The following is a 17,050-nucleotide window of genomic DNA, read 5'->3' as shown; positions in this document are numbered from 1 at the left end:
GGAGGTCAGTTCCTTAATCATAATTATGCAAATTCTCATGACCATTGATCAACAACCACTGATCAAAGCCCACTGATCAATGGCCATGAGTACCATTCACAGAGAGCTGGGGAATGGCTGCAATCACAGCATTGTAAGATGGTGAAAGATGTACCCTTAGGCCCCCTCCTCGATTCAGAGATGGTCTTTCCCTTTTCACGTAAATGGCCTCCTTGACTCCGCGCTCAAACCAGCGTTCCTCCCTGTCCAGGATGTGTACATCCTCATCATTGAAAGAGTGTCCACTGGCCTGTAGGTGTAAATAGACTGGTGTAAATAGCTCTTCTGTGTTGTGCTATCCGCTTCGCCAGAGGTTGTTTGTTTCCCCGATGTATATATCCTGCCAATCCTCCTGGCACTTAACAGCGTACACTATGTTACTCTGTTTGTGTCGGGGGACCCGATCCTTGGGGTGGACCAATTTTTGGCGCAGCGTGTTTTGGGGTTTAAAAGCCACAGAGACCTGGTGTTTAGAAAAAATGCGTCTCAACTGTTCCGATACTCCTGACACATATGGGATCACTACAGGTTTTCGCTTGGGCAGCGGTTGTCCTTCTCTCCTGGATCGGCTGGAGCTTTCTTTAGGTGCCTTCCCAGCTTTGACAAATGTCCAGCTGGGATAACCACATTTACTCAGAGCCTTCTTGATGTTCTTCTGCTTCCCTGGCCGCTGTGTCAGTGGGGATGGTGTTTGCTCTGTGTTGTAGCGTCCTGATGACACCTAGTTTGTGCTCCAGTGGATGATGAGAGTCAAACCTTAGATACTGATCCGTATGTGTAGATTTACGGTACACGTCAGCTTTTAGATGTCCCCCATTACTGATGGAAATCTCACAGTCTAAGAAGGCTAACCTGCCACTTTTCATATCCTCCCTGGTGAATTTGATGTGTCGGTCCACCGAGTTAATGTGATCCGTGAAAAGTAGTACGTCCTGAGATTTGATCTTCACCCAAGTGTCATCCACATATCTGAACCAATGGCTTGGTGGTGTTCCAGGGTAGGATAGCAAAGCCCTTTTTTCCACTTCTTCCATGTACAAATTGGCCACGATGGGTGAAACTGGGGAGCCCATGGCACACCCATGTTTCTGCCTGTAGAACTGACCCTTGTATGTGAAGTAGGTGGAATGAAGACACAGTTCCAAAAGCAAACACACTTGGTCGATGCTGAGAGTGGTCCTGTTGCTGAGGTTGGGATCATCCTGTAATCTCTTACGGACTACCTCCAACGCTTCCATGACTGGGATGCAAGTGAAGAGAGATGTAACGTCGTACGAGACCATGGTTTCATCTGCCTCCATGATGACATCTCTCACCTTCTCAACAAAATCCAGGGTGTTCTGGATGTGGTGTTCAGAGCTGCCCACCAGCGGGTTGAGGATCGAAGCCAGAAACTTAAAGATGTTATTGGTGACAGAGTTGATCATGCAGGCAATCGGTCTTAAAGGTGCACCCTGTTTATGTATTTTCGGTAAACCATACAGACTTGGTGTAGACTCCCCTGGGTATAGCCTGTGGTATGAGGTCCGGTCGATAGCCTTGTCTTGTTCTAACTGCTTCAGACAGTCTATCACCCTCTTCCTGTAGCCACTCCCTGGGTCTCGTTTCAGGGGCTCATAAGTATTTTCATCACTGAGTAGTGACAAAATCTTCTCATGATAGTCTTTCTGGTTTAGCAATACTGTGCACCTACCCTTGTCTGCCGGAAGGATGATAATGTTGTTGTCATCACTAAGTGATGTGAGCGCCTTCCTCTCTTTTTTAAATTTTTTTTTTTTTAAATCTGCTGAACCATCTCCAATTTTAAATCTGCAGCAATGCTTGAACATGAAATGTAATTTGGCAGCTACACTAAAGAAAGTTTAAGTATTAGGTAATTAAAATATTAAAAAAATTAAGTATTCCTTTAAAATCCATTATTTGAACACACATTAATTAAAAAAAAATTCTCATTGCAAAATGCAACTTGTGGCAATTTCTGAATTGTTGATAGTTATATCTCACAATAATGCAAAATAAAACATGGAGATTACGAAAATTATGAAAATTCTATTTTCATTCAACTTTGTACCAGAAAAATAAAATTATCAGCAGTTTAATCTGAAAAGAAACAAATTCTGGAGTATCCACATTTACTTGCATAGTAACTGAGAAAAAAATTGTTAAATATGAGCATTTGTTTCATCTTCAATACCTTCCCGACCTACTGCCTCAGAGCTGTCTTATAATTCAGGTTAGGTTTAAAACACATACATGTTTGTGGCTAAGAATTTCATGTTAAAAATATTTTCTTTTTGCATTTTGGGGAAATATTCACCTGGTAAAATGTAATGTAAAATGTAATGAAGACAAAACCAATTTTTTAAATAGATATATTTCTAAACGTGCTATTGACATGACATGACATGACCAGATGTCTGTAACACTCTAATCCATACATGCAAAGAAATCAGATGACATATGTCCATAAATTATGTGTAATAATAAGAAATGACACAGATAGAAAGTCATGACACCAGCTGAAATCACCAGCTAATGGCATTGGTTACAGAAAAATTTCTAAACAACTAAAGGTCCCAGTGAGCACTTTTGGAGAGTTGTCTAAGAGGCAAGGACCAGTTGAAGAGAGCTACAGAAAGACTTGAAATCAGCAGGTACTATTTAAAAGAAAACAATAAGTAGTGCACTCAACCATTATTCATTGCTGAAGAAAAAACATGTTGAAGCATGCTTAAAGGTTCTGAACAACATTTAGGCAAGCCTGTGAAATACTGAGAGTACAGTCTGGTCAGAAAGAGACCAAAATTAAACTCTGTATGTATTATTCCTACAATAATACATACAGAGAAGAACCCAATCATTTTTTTTTTTTAGTATACGGCACTGACATGCTTCAGGTAAGGCAGGATAATTGGAAAAATCTGTTGCTATGTAAGAGGGTGATGAAGATGAAACGAGAGTGGATGGATATCCAGCATCCAGATTGACAGCGAAATAACTACTAGCTCAGTGTTCCAAAATTTGGAAGAAGAAACTGCTCTCACGGCTAGAGATTGACGAGGTACAACACAAATGCTACTGCAAGGGGGAGCAAGAGCGACAGGTCAAGGGGGAGGTATCATCACCCCCACCCGTGACTGGGTACCAAGCTCCAAGTGTGATGGAAGAAGGATCACTGAGTGCGAAAGGAACTGACCTGAGTGATAGGATCTTGGCAAAGGTTGAAACATGGATCCTCTGTAGCTGGTTATCAAGATCACATGAAGTACCCTCAGAAGATAGACTAGATGTCTGAATGCAGGGCTACAGACAATACCTACTGCAACCATTACAGAGACTAACCAGCTGCGCTACACTATGGCAGCAGTGATTGGTGAGATGCTTGGCTACAAGTTGAACAACCACAAGGAGTGGTACCCTCCATGGAGAAGGAGAGTAGAGGCCAAAATAAAGGTAGCACGGAGTGAGGTTAGCCAACTGCCGGAGCTGCAGGAAGGTGCAATGAAGGAAGGTGGCTAAGAAGTACAGCATGCTTTCCATATCTGAGGCCTTGGAAACTGCCAATCAAAGACTCACAGCCTTAGTCAGCTGCATGAAAAGGTATAGAGATAGAAGGCAGGAGAATAAACCAGCTGTTCTCCACAGAACCATCCAAGGCTGGAGATGGAGCAATACTGGAAGAGCATATGGGAGAAAGACACAACCCATAACAGCAATGCTCAGTGGTTAGTGGATCTAAGAGCAGACCACAACAACCTCCCTGAACAGAGTCCAGTAACTGTCACAGTGACAGATATCCAAAAAAGGGTCTCCAGTATGAAGAGTTGGACAGCAGGCCTACTGGCTAAAGAAGCTGACTCCACTCCATGAGCATCTGGCAGTGCAAATGAACCAGCTGCTAGTCGATGAGAGACACCCAGAATGGCTAACTAAAGGCAAGACAGTCCTGATCCCCAGGGACCCCCAAAAGTGACCAGTCCCATCCAACTACTGGCCAATAACCTGCCTTGGTACCACATGCAAGCTTGTGTCAGCAGTGTTGGGAAGGTTACTTCTAAAATGTATTCCATTACAGATTACAGAATATATGTCCCAAAATGAATTTTGTAAACGTATTCCTTTACATTACTCAATGAGAATAACATATCCTGAATACTTTGGATTACTTATATAATCCAAAGTATTCAGATATATTATCATGCTTTTTACAATTACATGAATGTACTATTGCTGTGTGATTTATTACTATTACTGAAGGCTATTCGCCATACCAATATCAACTAGATGCTTAAATCTTAATATAAATGAGTAACAGTAGGGTGAACATTAGGTAAGGCTGCACTTTTTGCAGCGATCTCATATAGAAAACTATTCAGGCGTATGTAAAACAGGTCCGTGGCTACAAACCGTAGTAAAGGGATCTCTGGCTAATACGTCGGGTTCTGTGTCAGGCTCGTAGCTGAAAACTAGCTTTACTTTGTTTTCTGGGTTAACTTTGCTAGCGAGAGACAGAGAGAGGCGTTGAAAGGCTGCTCCAACTGAACTTATTGTTTCGGAGAAAAAAACAAACACAGAGTCTTAATAGCTTACTTACAACTGGGCTACACTCCCCATAAGGCTACATTCTATGCCTGTCTATGCCTGTAACACTCTGCCTATTGCCTTCATATTAATTAATTTTTTGAACAATAATTCTTCATAATGCGGGCTGCAAGTAGAGGTGACATTGGCCGCGAGATTGAGAGACAGGCATTAGAGCCTCTTAATGCGTGTTTTGTTTGGATTTACACCGGTGTGAAATTACCAAAAATAGAGAGGGGACAGCCTAACATATGAAACAGGAAAAGACCGCCGTGTAATCCATTTATTTCAACAAAGTAACTGTATTCTGAATACCACCTTTTTAAATGGTAACTGTAACTGTAGTTACTCATATTTTGTATTTTAAATACATAATGCCGGTACATTTATTCCGTTACTCCCCAACACTGCCTGTCAGGCATCATGGCGGGTAAGATGAACATGCACATACAGAAACAGAAGAGAAAACAAACAACAAAGAGCAACATAATAAAAACATCATCACAATAAACTAGCTAACAGTAGATACTTTTTTAATTTCACCTGTTGAGAATGAAAAAAGAAAACGAGAGCAATAGAATAAACAACATCACGATGATATATGGGAATATAATGGTAAATACTAAATATTAAACATTATTGTGCAGCACGTAAGATCGACAGCGCACAGTGTGCTTTGAGGTAGGAGCCAAAAAGGGTGTCGTTTGTGTGTGTGAGCACCCGTGTGTACACCTGTGAGCATGAACGCGCTTGTTTTTAAAAGGTTCCTTCATGTAATGATCTGCTAGTGCAGACCTTCCCAAAGTGTGGGGCCCGCCCCCTAGTGGGGGGGTGCAGGGCCATGGCAGGGGGGGCGCGGGATGAAAAGGGGGGGGGAAACAAAACGCTTGGACACTGCTAGCACGGGCACCTACAGAAATGCAAAGCAGGAGATGAAGCATCGCTGAATATGTTTCCAAACCAACTTCATTCTAAGCCAAAGACTAGAAAATATGGTGAAGCATATCTTCCCTTTGGTTTCACCTGCACAAGTGCCGAGGTAGGTCTCCCCTGCAGAATTGGTTTTCCCTTTGTCGGGAGCACACGCTGGGCTGTTCAAATCACGGACAAACAGCATCCCACATTCGTAATTTTTAGTTCACAAACACTTCTTGTAATGACTAACTACTGCTGACATTTTGAAGATATACATACTATACTATACTTTATACAGTAAAGTTACAGCGGGATATAAATAATATCAGGCTGAACCTGCCACGATTTGTTCCCCCGGTTCAAATCCCGGACAAACAGTATCCCACAGCTGTTTATGTTTTTAAACCTATTTTGCACAGAGAGGCATTTTTTGACAAAAAACAACTACACGTAAAATAATCACACCGTGACGCCTCTGCCTTTGTAAATGGAGGCACAGTAACTGCGTGTTTATGTAAGCGTGTAAAACCTGCAGATAGTCAGATTAACAGTATTTTGTCTCTATCTGCCATTCTGCAATTCATCTCAGGTAAGCAATAACGTGGCGCGCAGTGTGACGTGAAAAAAGGCACATACCTTTGACGTTGGGTGACGAACTCTGTATTCCTCGTCCACACGTGAACGCAAAAAAGGAGTTTTAAAAAATCTCAGTTTTCGGTGATTCCAAACGCCGTTTACGTGTGGAAGAAACAGCTGCGTTTTCAAAAATACCCGTGTAGGTGTGGACGTAGCGTAAAGAGTTAGTAGTTTATTTTCTTACTACCTGCAGATTACTTGTATTTGCTTAATTGTTTACTAAATGTTTGAGGTGTGAAATAAACCGCAATGGAGCAAAATATGGGTGTGTGTGGTTGGAGGATGTGTGCGTGCGTGTGCGTGCATGCGGGGGGGCGCGAACATTTTTTTTGTAAAACAAGGGGGGCCCAGCAAAAAAAGTTTGGGAACCACTGTGCTAGAGGGTGTGGGGAGCCACAGCCCCGTCCACCAGGGCATGAAGCAGGTATGGAGGAGATCAAGACTCCAGACATCCAGAGGCCCTCAGAACACAAGAGACCAAGGAAGACCAACAGAGGGGCAGCCGTGCCACTACCCCAGAAAGAGCTGAGGAGAGTCCCAGTTGAGGGGTCACTCAGCAGCCGCGGAGCAGAAGGTTGCAGTGACGTGCCCGTGAGCTCCGCCGGCAGCCAGCTGCGCCAGAGTGACCGAGCCCCAGGCCGAGAGGCTGAGGGCACCCCACCCCCGAAGTGGCCCGAGCGAGCCCCAGGCTCCAGGCCCCGATAAGCAGCCAACAAGTGTGTACCTGGACGCCCATCCCCGGACACAAAGAACCACCAACGCACCGATGTCTGAGGGCGTCTGCCACTGGTAGGGGAAGTGGTGGGGGGGGAGATAGGCCTCCATACCTTGGAGGACCTGGGATGTCCCCAGAGAGGTGGCGTCTGATACCCGACCTGACATATGGACACAGACAAACAGGCACACACAGATACAAACATCCATTCCCACCCTCATGCTCTCATATGCAATTACTCATGGAGCATGAAATTCTAACACTGTGACAACCTACTATGGAGTTTGCATGTTTTTCCTGTGCCTATATAGGTTTCCTCCAGGTACTCTGATTTCCTATTACAGTCCCAAAGACATGCATGTTAGGTTACTTAGTGATTCTGAATTAACCATGAATGTGAGGATAATGAAGTGTTTTGAGGTATTACAATAAAGTGCTCCTTGAAAGCACAGGGAAAATGTGATGTTATATGACTGGTTAGTAAGAGTAGAAAAGTGTTATATAAATAAAATTACATACCATGTATCTCCAAAAATTATGTTTTTTTTCCCAGTGAATTGAAGCATCTAGTGTTTCTTTCTGGGTTAGGATAATTAACCTGTTAACCATTTAAAATTGTTGTTTATTGCTGACATAACCTCTTCCTCTTATTCACCAGGTGATCACTATAGGCAGACATGTGAAAGGATATCACTATATCATCGCAAACTTGGTGAGTCATTTTCCAGTCTTTAAATGAGGCTGACCAAGTATATTTATGTATGTACTGCAGGCCATTTATGTATGACTGTTTAACAATAACTGCGGTTTACATAACTCAGTTTAGATTAGGATCTAATAACAGGTTTACACTTAGTAACTGGGATCCTAAAGCAGGCAGTCACATTTAGACATGCTGTGAGAAGACTACCTTTCACTACTGCAATTTATATAATAGAGCAGTAGTTGCTGAGTAGATACTAGTCATAACTCATTCCGTATCTCGTTTCTCTATTGGCATGCGGACTAGATTGCTTTTGTGACTATTCTCAGTGTCATTCAACAGTATTTTTAGATGTTGCTGATTCTGGCCTTATGTTTAACACCTTTGCTCTAAATAAATCTCTGAAAAATAGCTGGAGGCACATCATTTGCTCTGCATGATCAAGGCTCCATGAGATCTCAGCAGAGAAGAAAATAGTGTTTGCATATTAGTATTAAATAAACTTTTTGTAAATTTCAGTAATTGTATATTTTGTTGATCTTGTTCCAGGGTTTTGTGGATGGTGACCTCTCTAAAATCCAGTATGGAGGTGCAAATGTGTCTGGCTTTCAGATTGTAGATTTTGATGATCCTGTGGTGGCAAAGTTTGATCAGCGATGGGAGGCTTTGGAAGAAAAGGAGTATCCTGGAGCTGATATAAGGATTAGAGTAAGATTTGGACATCCAACAATCTTTTTTTTGTTTAATTTAGTGGAGTTTTAGTTATTTCAGCAAAAGTTATATGCTATAAGAAATGGATTAAGATTGCCGGGAGATGGTCTAAGAATCAGGCCAGCAAAAATGTATTCTAATATCAAGTAATCTTTAGTATAATACATAAACAAGTATAATACATACAGCTTGAGTAATCAAAGTGAGTTGTACATGACTTAGGTGTGCATTAAAATTAAAAGTCACACCTGTAGCACTTCTAGGGAATTCTAGAAGATTTCAGACTAGACTGAGACATATATGAAAATGATCAATGGGTTTGAGAGCTTCTTTGCCTTCTTTTTAGCTGGCAAATAAAATACTGCACCATATTCAACATAAAAAATGTCAGCTTGGAGGCTCGTTAGTTCATGCCATATGTAGTCTGTACTATGACAAGGGATGAAACCTTGTCATAGTTTCATCCCTTGAATTCTAACCTATGTTAGAAAGATCTGGCTGATGCTTGATGAGTGGTCCCTTGCTATATCGTGGTTCACCATTTGCGGTCTCGCTGTTTCGCATATTTTTTTTTTGTGTGTGTTTGCAATTTTGCATGCTTTTTTTTTAATATCAGTCAATCTCGTGCCGTGTCTCCTGACAGTACAGAATGCGTTCAGCTTGTCAAATTTACATAAATCTTCAATCGCTGTCAGTGTGACTCTGAAGTGCTGTACTGTATGTTTGTAAGTTTTCTCCCCAACAAACACAACAATGTCGACGATACGTCGTCACCTGCAGGTGCCTTTTACCTTTCAAACTGATCCAATCACCTGAAATTTCTTGTTAATTCTATGAGATTCACAGTCAACATCAGACATTTTGACATAGGTTAGAATTCCTTAACAGACAGCTCCCTGGTTGGACACCTGGCCAGTTGGTCCCTTGCAGCATTGCCTTTATTGCAACTGTTAAATGAAGCAAAATGTCCCCAAACTATATTTTTTTGCCATTATTTATGTCCTTCAGTATACTTCAGCCCTCACCTATGATGCAGTCCATGTGATGACTGAGGCATTCCGATTCCTGCACAAGCAAAGAATAGATATAAGTCGTCGTGGCAACAGTGGGGACTGTCTAGCTAATCCAGCAGTGCCCTGGGCGCAGGGGGTGGAAATTGAGCGTGCCCTCAAACAGGTAAAAAGGATTTGAATGTCTTTAGTTTGAATGCACAAAGAAGAAATCATAAAAGCTAGGTGTAAGAGTTTAGATCAGAGATTTTGTTGAAAAATCTTGCTGTCTTTTATTTGGTTACTTGTCAAAAGCTATTAAAATTTAATGTTTGAAAATATAATTGAAAATATAATCATTTGAAAATTGTTCTAGCAACACAATCAGTCATTTGTTTGAGTGGAAGTAGTGTGTGGTGAAGGTACCAGTGGAGATGACCAAAAGTAGGGTTGCCCTTTGTTAACTTATCCTACTATAGCCATCAAGTCTGGGTGTGCATGAGATCCAGAAAGTGCCTATTTTCATTTTAATTTTTGTAATTTAATTGACTGAATTTCATTCTTAAGCTGTGCCATTAATAATTCAAATAATGTGTATTCAGGTGCATGTAGATGGTTTAACAGGGAATATACAGTTTGACCAGTACGGGAAAAGGATCAACTATTCGGTGACAATCATGGAGCTTAGGAACAATGGACCTATTAAGGTAACTAAACATCAGGTTGCCATAATATGTATCATTAGAACACATTTTCTAGCTTGTATGTGCAAGATATTTGCATAACCTTACTTGTGTCTGTTCACAGATTGGGTATTGGAATGAGGTGGATAAGATGGTTCTGACAAAGTCAGACCTTTACCCAAATGACACAATGGGAATGGAAAATAAGACTGTCATCGTTACAACGATACTGGTAACCCATGAATAGAGTTACAATTGACCATGTCAGTCAATGTCAAAAGTTTTCTGTTTTCTATTCTATAATAGTGCAGTAGTAAAGATGATCCAAAATGTGAAAAAATAGCATGAAATTTTGAAGAGGCTGTCTGTCTCCTGATTCCAAACTGGGATCTTGTTCCACAGAAGAGGGGCGTGAACGCTGTAGGCTCTGCCTTGCATTCTACTTTTAAATACGCTAGGAACCACAAGTACATCAGCAGTCTGAGAGTGAAGTGCTATATTGGAATAGTATGGTACTATGAGGTCTTTAAGATAAAATGGGACCGGATTATTCAAGCCTTGTATGAAACAGACATTACAGATGTACACATGGAAATCTGCCGAAAGCATTGAGTAGTTGCTTTTCTTACGATACAATTTTGGGGGTTGCTTAAAATCCACTTTGAGGGCACATTTGCATCTGACTGTAGCTAGTACAGCATCTAGTCAGCCCCAGCAGACCTGAGGGCAAAAGGAGGTCTGCCTAGAGCAGGGATGTCAAGCTCATTCATACATAAAGCTGACTTTGATCTTATGTGGGCCAGACCAGCAAAACTCCAATATCTGTCAACATGAAGAAGTATAACTACTCGTTTAATCTCTGAGATAAGGTAATATAAGACAAAGAAGGAGGGAATAAATTCTCTGCATTGAATGTATCCTTGGGTGATATTAGCAAGCCTGGGTAACATTTCTTATGTGTTTCTCAAAGATGAAATTAGAATCAAAAATCGCCCTCCGGTTTCTGACGGGTGATTTGACATGTATGGATAAAAGACCTTGAGAAGAATGTTACTTGGATGCAGCATCTCTGAACCAGTAACCAGTAATTTTTGCTTTATCTGACTTTAATTTCATGAATTTTCATGAATTTTGCACGATTTTTTCTATCTGTTGGGCATTTTTTAAGGTTGGAAGGGTCACTTGCATCAGTGGATTTTACAAGTTGCCCCTATACAGAAGTCTGGACAGACCCTCTGTTCAAAGAGTCTGAGTCTCTGAGTATTACCACAATAGGTTAACAGAAACAGATTTAAGCCGGTGGTGGGGAATTCACCCAGCCCTCACTACCTCACAGTCTGCTAGATAATGCATTGTTAGGATTTACAATTAGCAACCCTGAGTAAGGTACCATCAACAGCCACATTCATTAATGGTAACTCCCCCCTAATGATCTATGGCACTTGGAAATTTTCTAGGATATAGTGGCCTGGAAAATAGGTCTCTTAATTTTTTTTCCACTTGATTTTTATTCATTTTTAGGAACAGGAACATACACACACATTTTTAAGTGCCTACATACATATCTACATGTGCATACATGCATACTCATGTATGTATACCCTTTTACATATTTTTGTGCATGTCTACACAAGTGTCTATTCAGCAGACTCCCGTGTGTGTGTCCCACTCCGACGTCCGTGCTCGTGCTCTCCGCTGTCGTGTTTCTGCACACCCTGTGCGTGCTGTCCTTCTTGTTCCACGTTCCTCCTGCAGAAAAACAACAGAAGCAGACATCAAACACTGACCCCCGTGGGCATACACAATCAGCACTACCGTACACTGACACACACTGACTTGGCGTTTAACTCAATGATCCAGCGTCGGTGAGAGCTCCATCACTCTCCTAAATAGCTCCCCCGACGAGCCGAATCAGTAACAGGTGCGTGACATGGGCCTCAGGTGTGGCCAGTCCTCCAGCAGGGCCACACCCATCAGGCCTGCAGGTGCCTGTCATCCATCCATCCTACAGCTACACCCAGGGCTGGACTGGGACAAAAAATCGGCCCGGGCATTTTGACTAGAGACCGGCCCACCAGGTATTATAGGAAAAACCACAAAGCCTTTGAATGAAAACAAATGCTGTTGTCACAGTGATGTCTTGTTGGTATATATGCATCAGTCTAATAAACTTAAACCTACACCATCCTCCCTATTCTGGTATTCTAAGCAGTACCCGAAAGTAGACTGCTTGGTTGAGTTAACCTCCTGAACTATCTACAACACATGGTGAAAACCTGAAATTAAGACAGAGAAGACTAGAGGTGAGACATGATCATTACTAAATACTGATGACAGATTTAGATATATTTTCATAAACCATTCATTTGCCACATCAATAAACAGCATGGCAGGGCAAAATATTTTTTCTAACATGGCAAGCTTTAAAAAGTGAAAGGAGACAGAAAGACAGATGAGAAAGAATAAAACTTAATTGACTTTTTGATGGCATTTTACACACAGTACTGGTACAGAATCTAGAAAATGTGGGAAAATACTGGCATCATATACAGTACTTAGCTACTTCTGAAAAAATTATGATGGGACCCTAAAGAAAATTACTATGTACAATAATGGATTTCTATACATTTTACATCAGATGAAAACGTTTGTTGTAAGATTCAGATAATTATTTGTTAAAAGCTAGACATTTTAAATGAGAAAAAGAAAGAAAAGTATTTCCTTGTGCCCACCTCTCCCTGTTAATGCCCTACCTGGGCCCCTCGCAAAACTTTGCTGGATCCGCCCCTGCACAGTTACCAGCTGTCAGCTACATAAAAAAGGATCCTGGTGTTATTTGTCTCTCAGAAACAGTTCATAACTTCCCTTCAACTCATTCATGTCACCTAAAAGGTAAACCTGTTTCTCCATCACCTGTTCAGCTCTGATGATTCAGTAAGAACATCTCCTGGTTTCATCCTCATGTTTCCCTCTCACCAGATAACCAAACCGATATCATGACCAGCAGCTTTTACAGCTGTGGCTCCAGCAAACATCAGCTGATACTAGAAATTAATATTAAATAAATTCTAACAACAGCTGATCAAGCTTAAACGTGCTGCTGTTGTTTAGCGTGACATCAGCTGGTTTCCTCTTTCTGGCACAAAGTGGGCGATAAACAAACAAGAGAGAAAAGCTGATCAGCTGATCATTGATCAGGTTCATGATTGAAGTAGAAACAGGAGAGAGAGGGGAGAGAATGGGAGAAGAAGCGGCAGCTGTGCAGCAAAGACACAGAATAACTCCAGCTTTGTGTCTTTTTCATTGTAGCTGAAGTCCGGGACAAACTGTGTTCCTTTTCACCTCAACACGAAACGCCTAATATTTTCTCTGAATACGAGACCATTCCGTTTTTTACAGGACGGTTGGCAACTCTAATAATTAACCTTATAAATAAAATAAGATAAAACAAGTTCAACATCATTAACATCATAGCACCCGCCCAGCTGTATAGAAATTCCGTCATGCTAGCTAGTACGCAGTACGAGTTATTGTAACTGACTGTAAAAAGTCAGCATAATGAAAATAAACTCCACCTAAATTTGGTTTATATCTGACCCAGATAGACTGCAGGTCATAACTTCTTACCTGAAGTTCAGTTCACCGCCTCGGGTCTCTGCTCCTCCTGCCTTTCCCTCATCCACCTGCCAGCGTGTTGCATCTGCTGGCCTTCACCACTTGCTAATGTTACTGAATCTGTGGAAGCTCCGCAATAACCACCACCAAACAACTGAGTTATTTTTACACATCTCCCAGCATCTGGCCAATCCACCACCTTTCAGTGTTTATACCGTTACGGGAAAAAAACGAGAAAAAAAAAAACCCCATCGGCCCATAAAAACGAAAAATCACCATCAGCCCACCGGGCAAATGCCCGGTATGCCCGATGGCCAGTCCAGCTATGGCTACACCCGCAGACACACACATATACACACACACCCTGCCTACACATACAACATGTGGAACATAGACATGACAGCATCGTGCAGAAGACACACACATCAAATAATAGAAATAATAGTCCACACTGCTCACGGACCCTGAGTCCCCGGAGCTGGGTCCGTGACAGATCTCTTAATTTTTAAAGGGAGAATATTCTATAACAACCTCACAAAAGAGGGAGGTTCTCCCTCTTCTCTTTCTCCCCTCCCCTCATTCTCTATAGCAAAAGTTATTTTATTACAATTGTCATGTTTATTCAACACTATACTTCAGTTTGCATAATACCAACATGATTTCTTATCATGTTAAAAAGAAATATGTGGTTTCCCTCTATCATTCTATGTATTTTTCATTTCTGATTACTTCTTTTTGTCCAAAAATCTGTTTTTCTTGTCTTCTCTTTTTAACACCTGTTAAGATCTGCAGTCACATTACATTTAAAATGACTTTTTCTAGTTGTTCATGATAAAAAAAAAAAAACCTTTCTATTTCTCTGTCTTTCTGCCTACTCTACTCACACCCAGACAATTGTTTAGTCTAACTCCTTACACACACATACAGAGCTCAAGGTCACATCTGCACAGAAAACAAATTCTTAACATTAGAATTATTTCATTGTAATGATTATGTTCTTATTCAGCTTAGATTAAATTATTCAGCTTGTTAATTCTTGATTATGTTTTGATCAGGTTTCTGATTTGATTGCAGCAGGAATAACTGCCCATTGAAAGTGCATACATAAAACTCTGTCGCTCTGTGTTACATTATAACACCCACAAAGGCTGGAGTTACTAAATTAATTTACTTAATTTCTGGTTGGAGCTGAGCTGAGGGATCTCAGTCTTCTCGATACAGTCGAATGAAATGTTGTATCTCTGTATATTGTGACCAAATGGTACCATAAATAATTCTAAAAAGGATAGGTCCCCTGGGGGACTCCACAGTTCAGTCCAGACTACAGAGACCTGCGGTCACCAATGGAAACAAAAAACTTACAGTTTGTCTAAACCACCACAGAGATGTCCCAGACACCGTCCCAGTGCTGCAGCCAGAATTTGATGTCCTGTTGTATGAAATGCTGAACTTATGTGAGGTAGTGCAAGAATAGAACATTCACCATACTAGCAGTTTTTAAGATGTAATTTGTAACCTAATACACAGTCATAGTATTGTGATGCTGACTGAATTTTTTTCAAGGATGTTGTTTTTAAGAAGCTGAAGACAATCTTCTCTAAGAGTTTTGCTGTAAAATGTTACTTTGAGATTGGTCTGTACATTTTTTACACAGCATCAAGATTTTGCATGATCTCACAACAACAAAGTGAGATCTAATTTAAGAGATGGTCCACTGTGTTACAAACAGTGCCATGGGTTTAGATCCAGGGTTTTGAGTTTTGGAGATGTTTAGGGGATTCTAGTTAGCATTTTTAATAATCTTGCATTTTATTTCAGTATTCTGTATTATTTAGTGTTCTTTTCATCTACTAATTGGAAGACTGTTGGTTGATTCCTGGCTGCTGCATGCCAAACATCCTTGGGCAAGATACTACTCTGAGCACTCATTCACTCATTTACACAAGCACCTATTTTATGCCTTTAAGTGCTTTCTATCTATACTCACACACATTCATACTCCAGTCTACTGTATTGTTAACATTTCAATGTGTTTGTGTATATAGGAAGCACCGTATGTGATGCTAAAGAAGAATGCTGAATTGTTTCAAGACAATGACCGTTATGAAGGTACGTTACATCAGGTACTATATGTCTATATGATACTCATAAAAAATGTTTGAAAAGTTATTTACAGCACAGTAAAACGTTTTATTTGTTATTTAAACCAAAAAATCTTGACCAAAATTGTCATATCAGTATTCTGTATTGAGACTGACTGAAACTGGACGTTCAGTACAGAATCCCAAAAGGTTGATTCTGTCCATGTGGACGTAGTGTTTTCAGTGGGAGAAAGTGTCACTTGGATGAGTGATGAAGCATTTATCTAAATGACAACGCTACGTGCAGATGAACAAAATTAACCTTTGGGATTTCCTTGCCTGGATGATGGCGCATGCATTAAGACGTAAAATAAAGTAGAGCCAAGTCCTACATCCAAGATGGCGCCGGAGTGCATGACTCGCCGTCCACGGCTGTCGGATCCACTTTTGCTCTGCGTGTTTATATTGTTTTTGTCACTTTTATTGAACAACGCTGACTCTTTACTGATCTACGATCGTGAAACTGTTAAATATTCGACTTGCCACAGACAAACTGGTAAGGACTAGCGCTGATGGACAGGACTTTTTCCCACCTCCGCTACTCTCTGGAGTACCGGCTCACCTAGGCTACACCCCTACCCCATCTCATAAGAAGCGCTTTAAACGTCGGAGAAAACGCAGCGGGCTGTTAGTGAAATTGAAATCATATTTAGGTTTTTCATCTGGCAGAGACAGAACAGTTTCCCAATGCACTCTGGCGGAAATCCGACCTTTGTTTCGTCTCCCGTTGCTTCCTGGAACCTATTGCCTGGCTGGTACCTGTTGTCGGCTCGGCTGAGGAGATCCTGCGTCCCCGCCTTCTCTTACCTCGTCTTCGCTGCGGTGGAGTAAATCCGCAGAATCCAGTGAAACAGGTTCCTTGGATGGCTGTCACCGCAATGATGGACCCTACCCGGATTGCTCTGGGTAACGCTAGGTTGTTAGCAAATAAAACGTTCATATTGAAGGATTTCTTCACTTCTCATAATCTGGATTTCCTCTGTGTGACAGAAACCTGGCTAAGTGACGGTGAGTTAAGCGCTTTCTCGGAACTATTACCGCCAGACTGTTCCTATTTTAACTCACCGAGGACTACGGCCGAGGTGGAGGAGTGGCAACAGTTTACAAAAACATTTTGATTTCTCGCCTAGAACATCATGTTGGAATTAGAGGCACTGCCTTGGAGTGGTTCAAGTCATACCTGTCTGACAGAAGTTTCTCTGTCTCACTTGGTAAATTTTATTCATCTTCCGCCCCCCTCCCATGTGGTGTACCCCAAGGATCCATCCTTGGGCCCCTTCTTTTTAGCATGTATTTACTTCCCCTTGGCCATATTATTAAAA

General features: G+C 41.3%; 1 protein-coding gene across 5 annotated transcripts in view; it reads left to right on the top strand.

The window, feature by feature from the left end:
• Window positions 1-17,050, top strand: part of LOC146386235 (glutamate receptor 2-like) — a 111,361-nt gene that overhangs the window by 20,369 nt on the left and 73,942 nt on the right. For all 5 annotated transcript variants that reach the window (XM_084932325.1, XM_084932323.1, XM_084932322.1 and 2 more), the window contains exons 6-11: window positions 7,545-7,598; window positions 8,139-8,297; window positions 9,309-9,476; window positions 9,892-9,996; window positions 10,097-10,204; window positions 15,633-15,696. In XM_084932325.1, coding sequence (XP_084788451.1) covers window positions 7,545-7,598; window positions 8,139-8,297; window positions 9,309-9,476; window positions 9,892-9,996; window positions 10,097-10,204; window positions 15,633-15,696 — 658 coding nt within the window. The remainder of the gene's footprint in view (window positions 1-7,544; window positions 7,599-8,138; window positions 8,298-9,308; window positions 9,477-9,891; window positions 9,997-10,096; window positions 10,205-15,632; window positions 15,697-17,050) is intronic.

The sequence above is a fragment of the Perissodus microlepis genome, chromosome 6, assembly GCF_051167445.1.
Source record: "Perissodus microlepis isolate ML-2025 ecotype Zambia chromosome 6, ASM5116744v1, whole genome shotgun sequence".
NCBI lineage: Eukaryota > Metazoa > Chordata > Actinopteri > Cichliformes > Cichlidae > Perissodus > Perissodus microlepis.
This window is presented reverse-complemented; position numbering and strand designations above follow the sequence as displayed.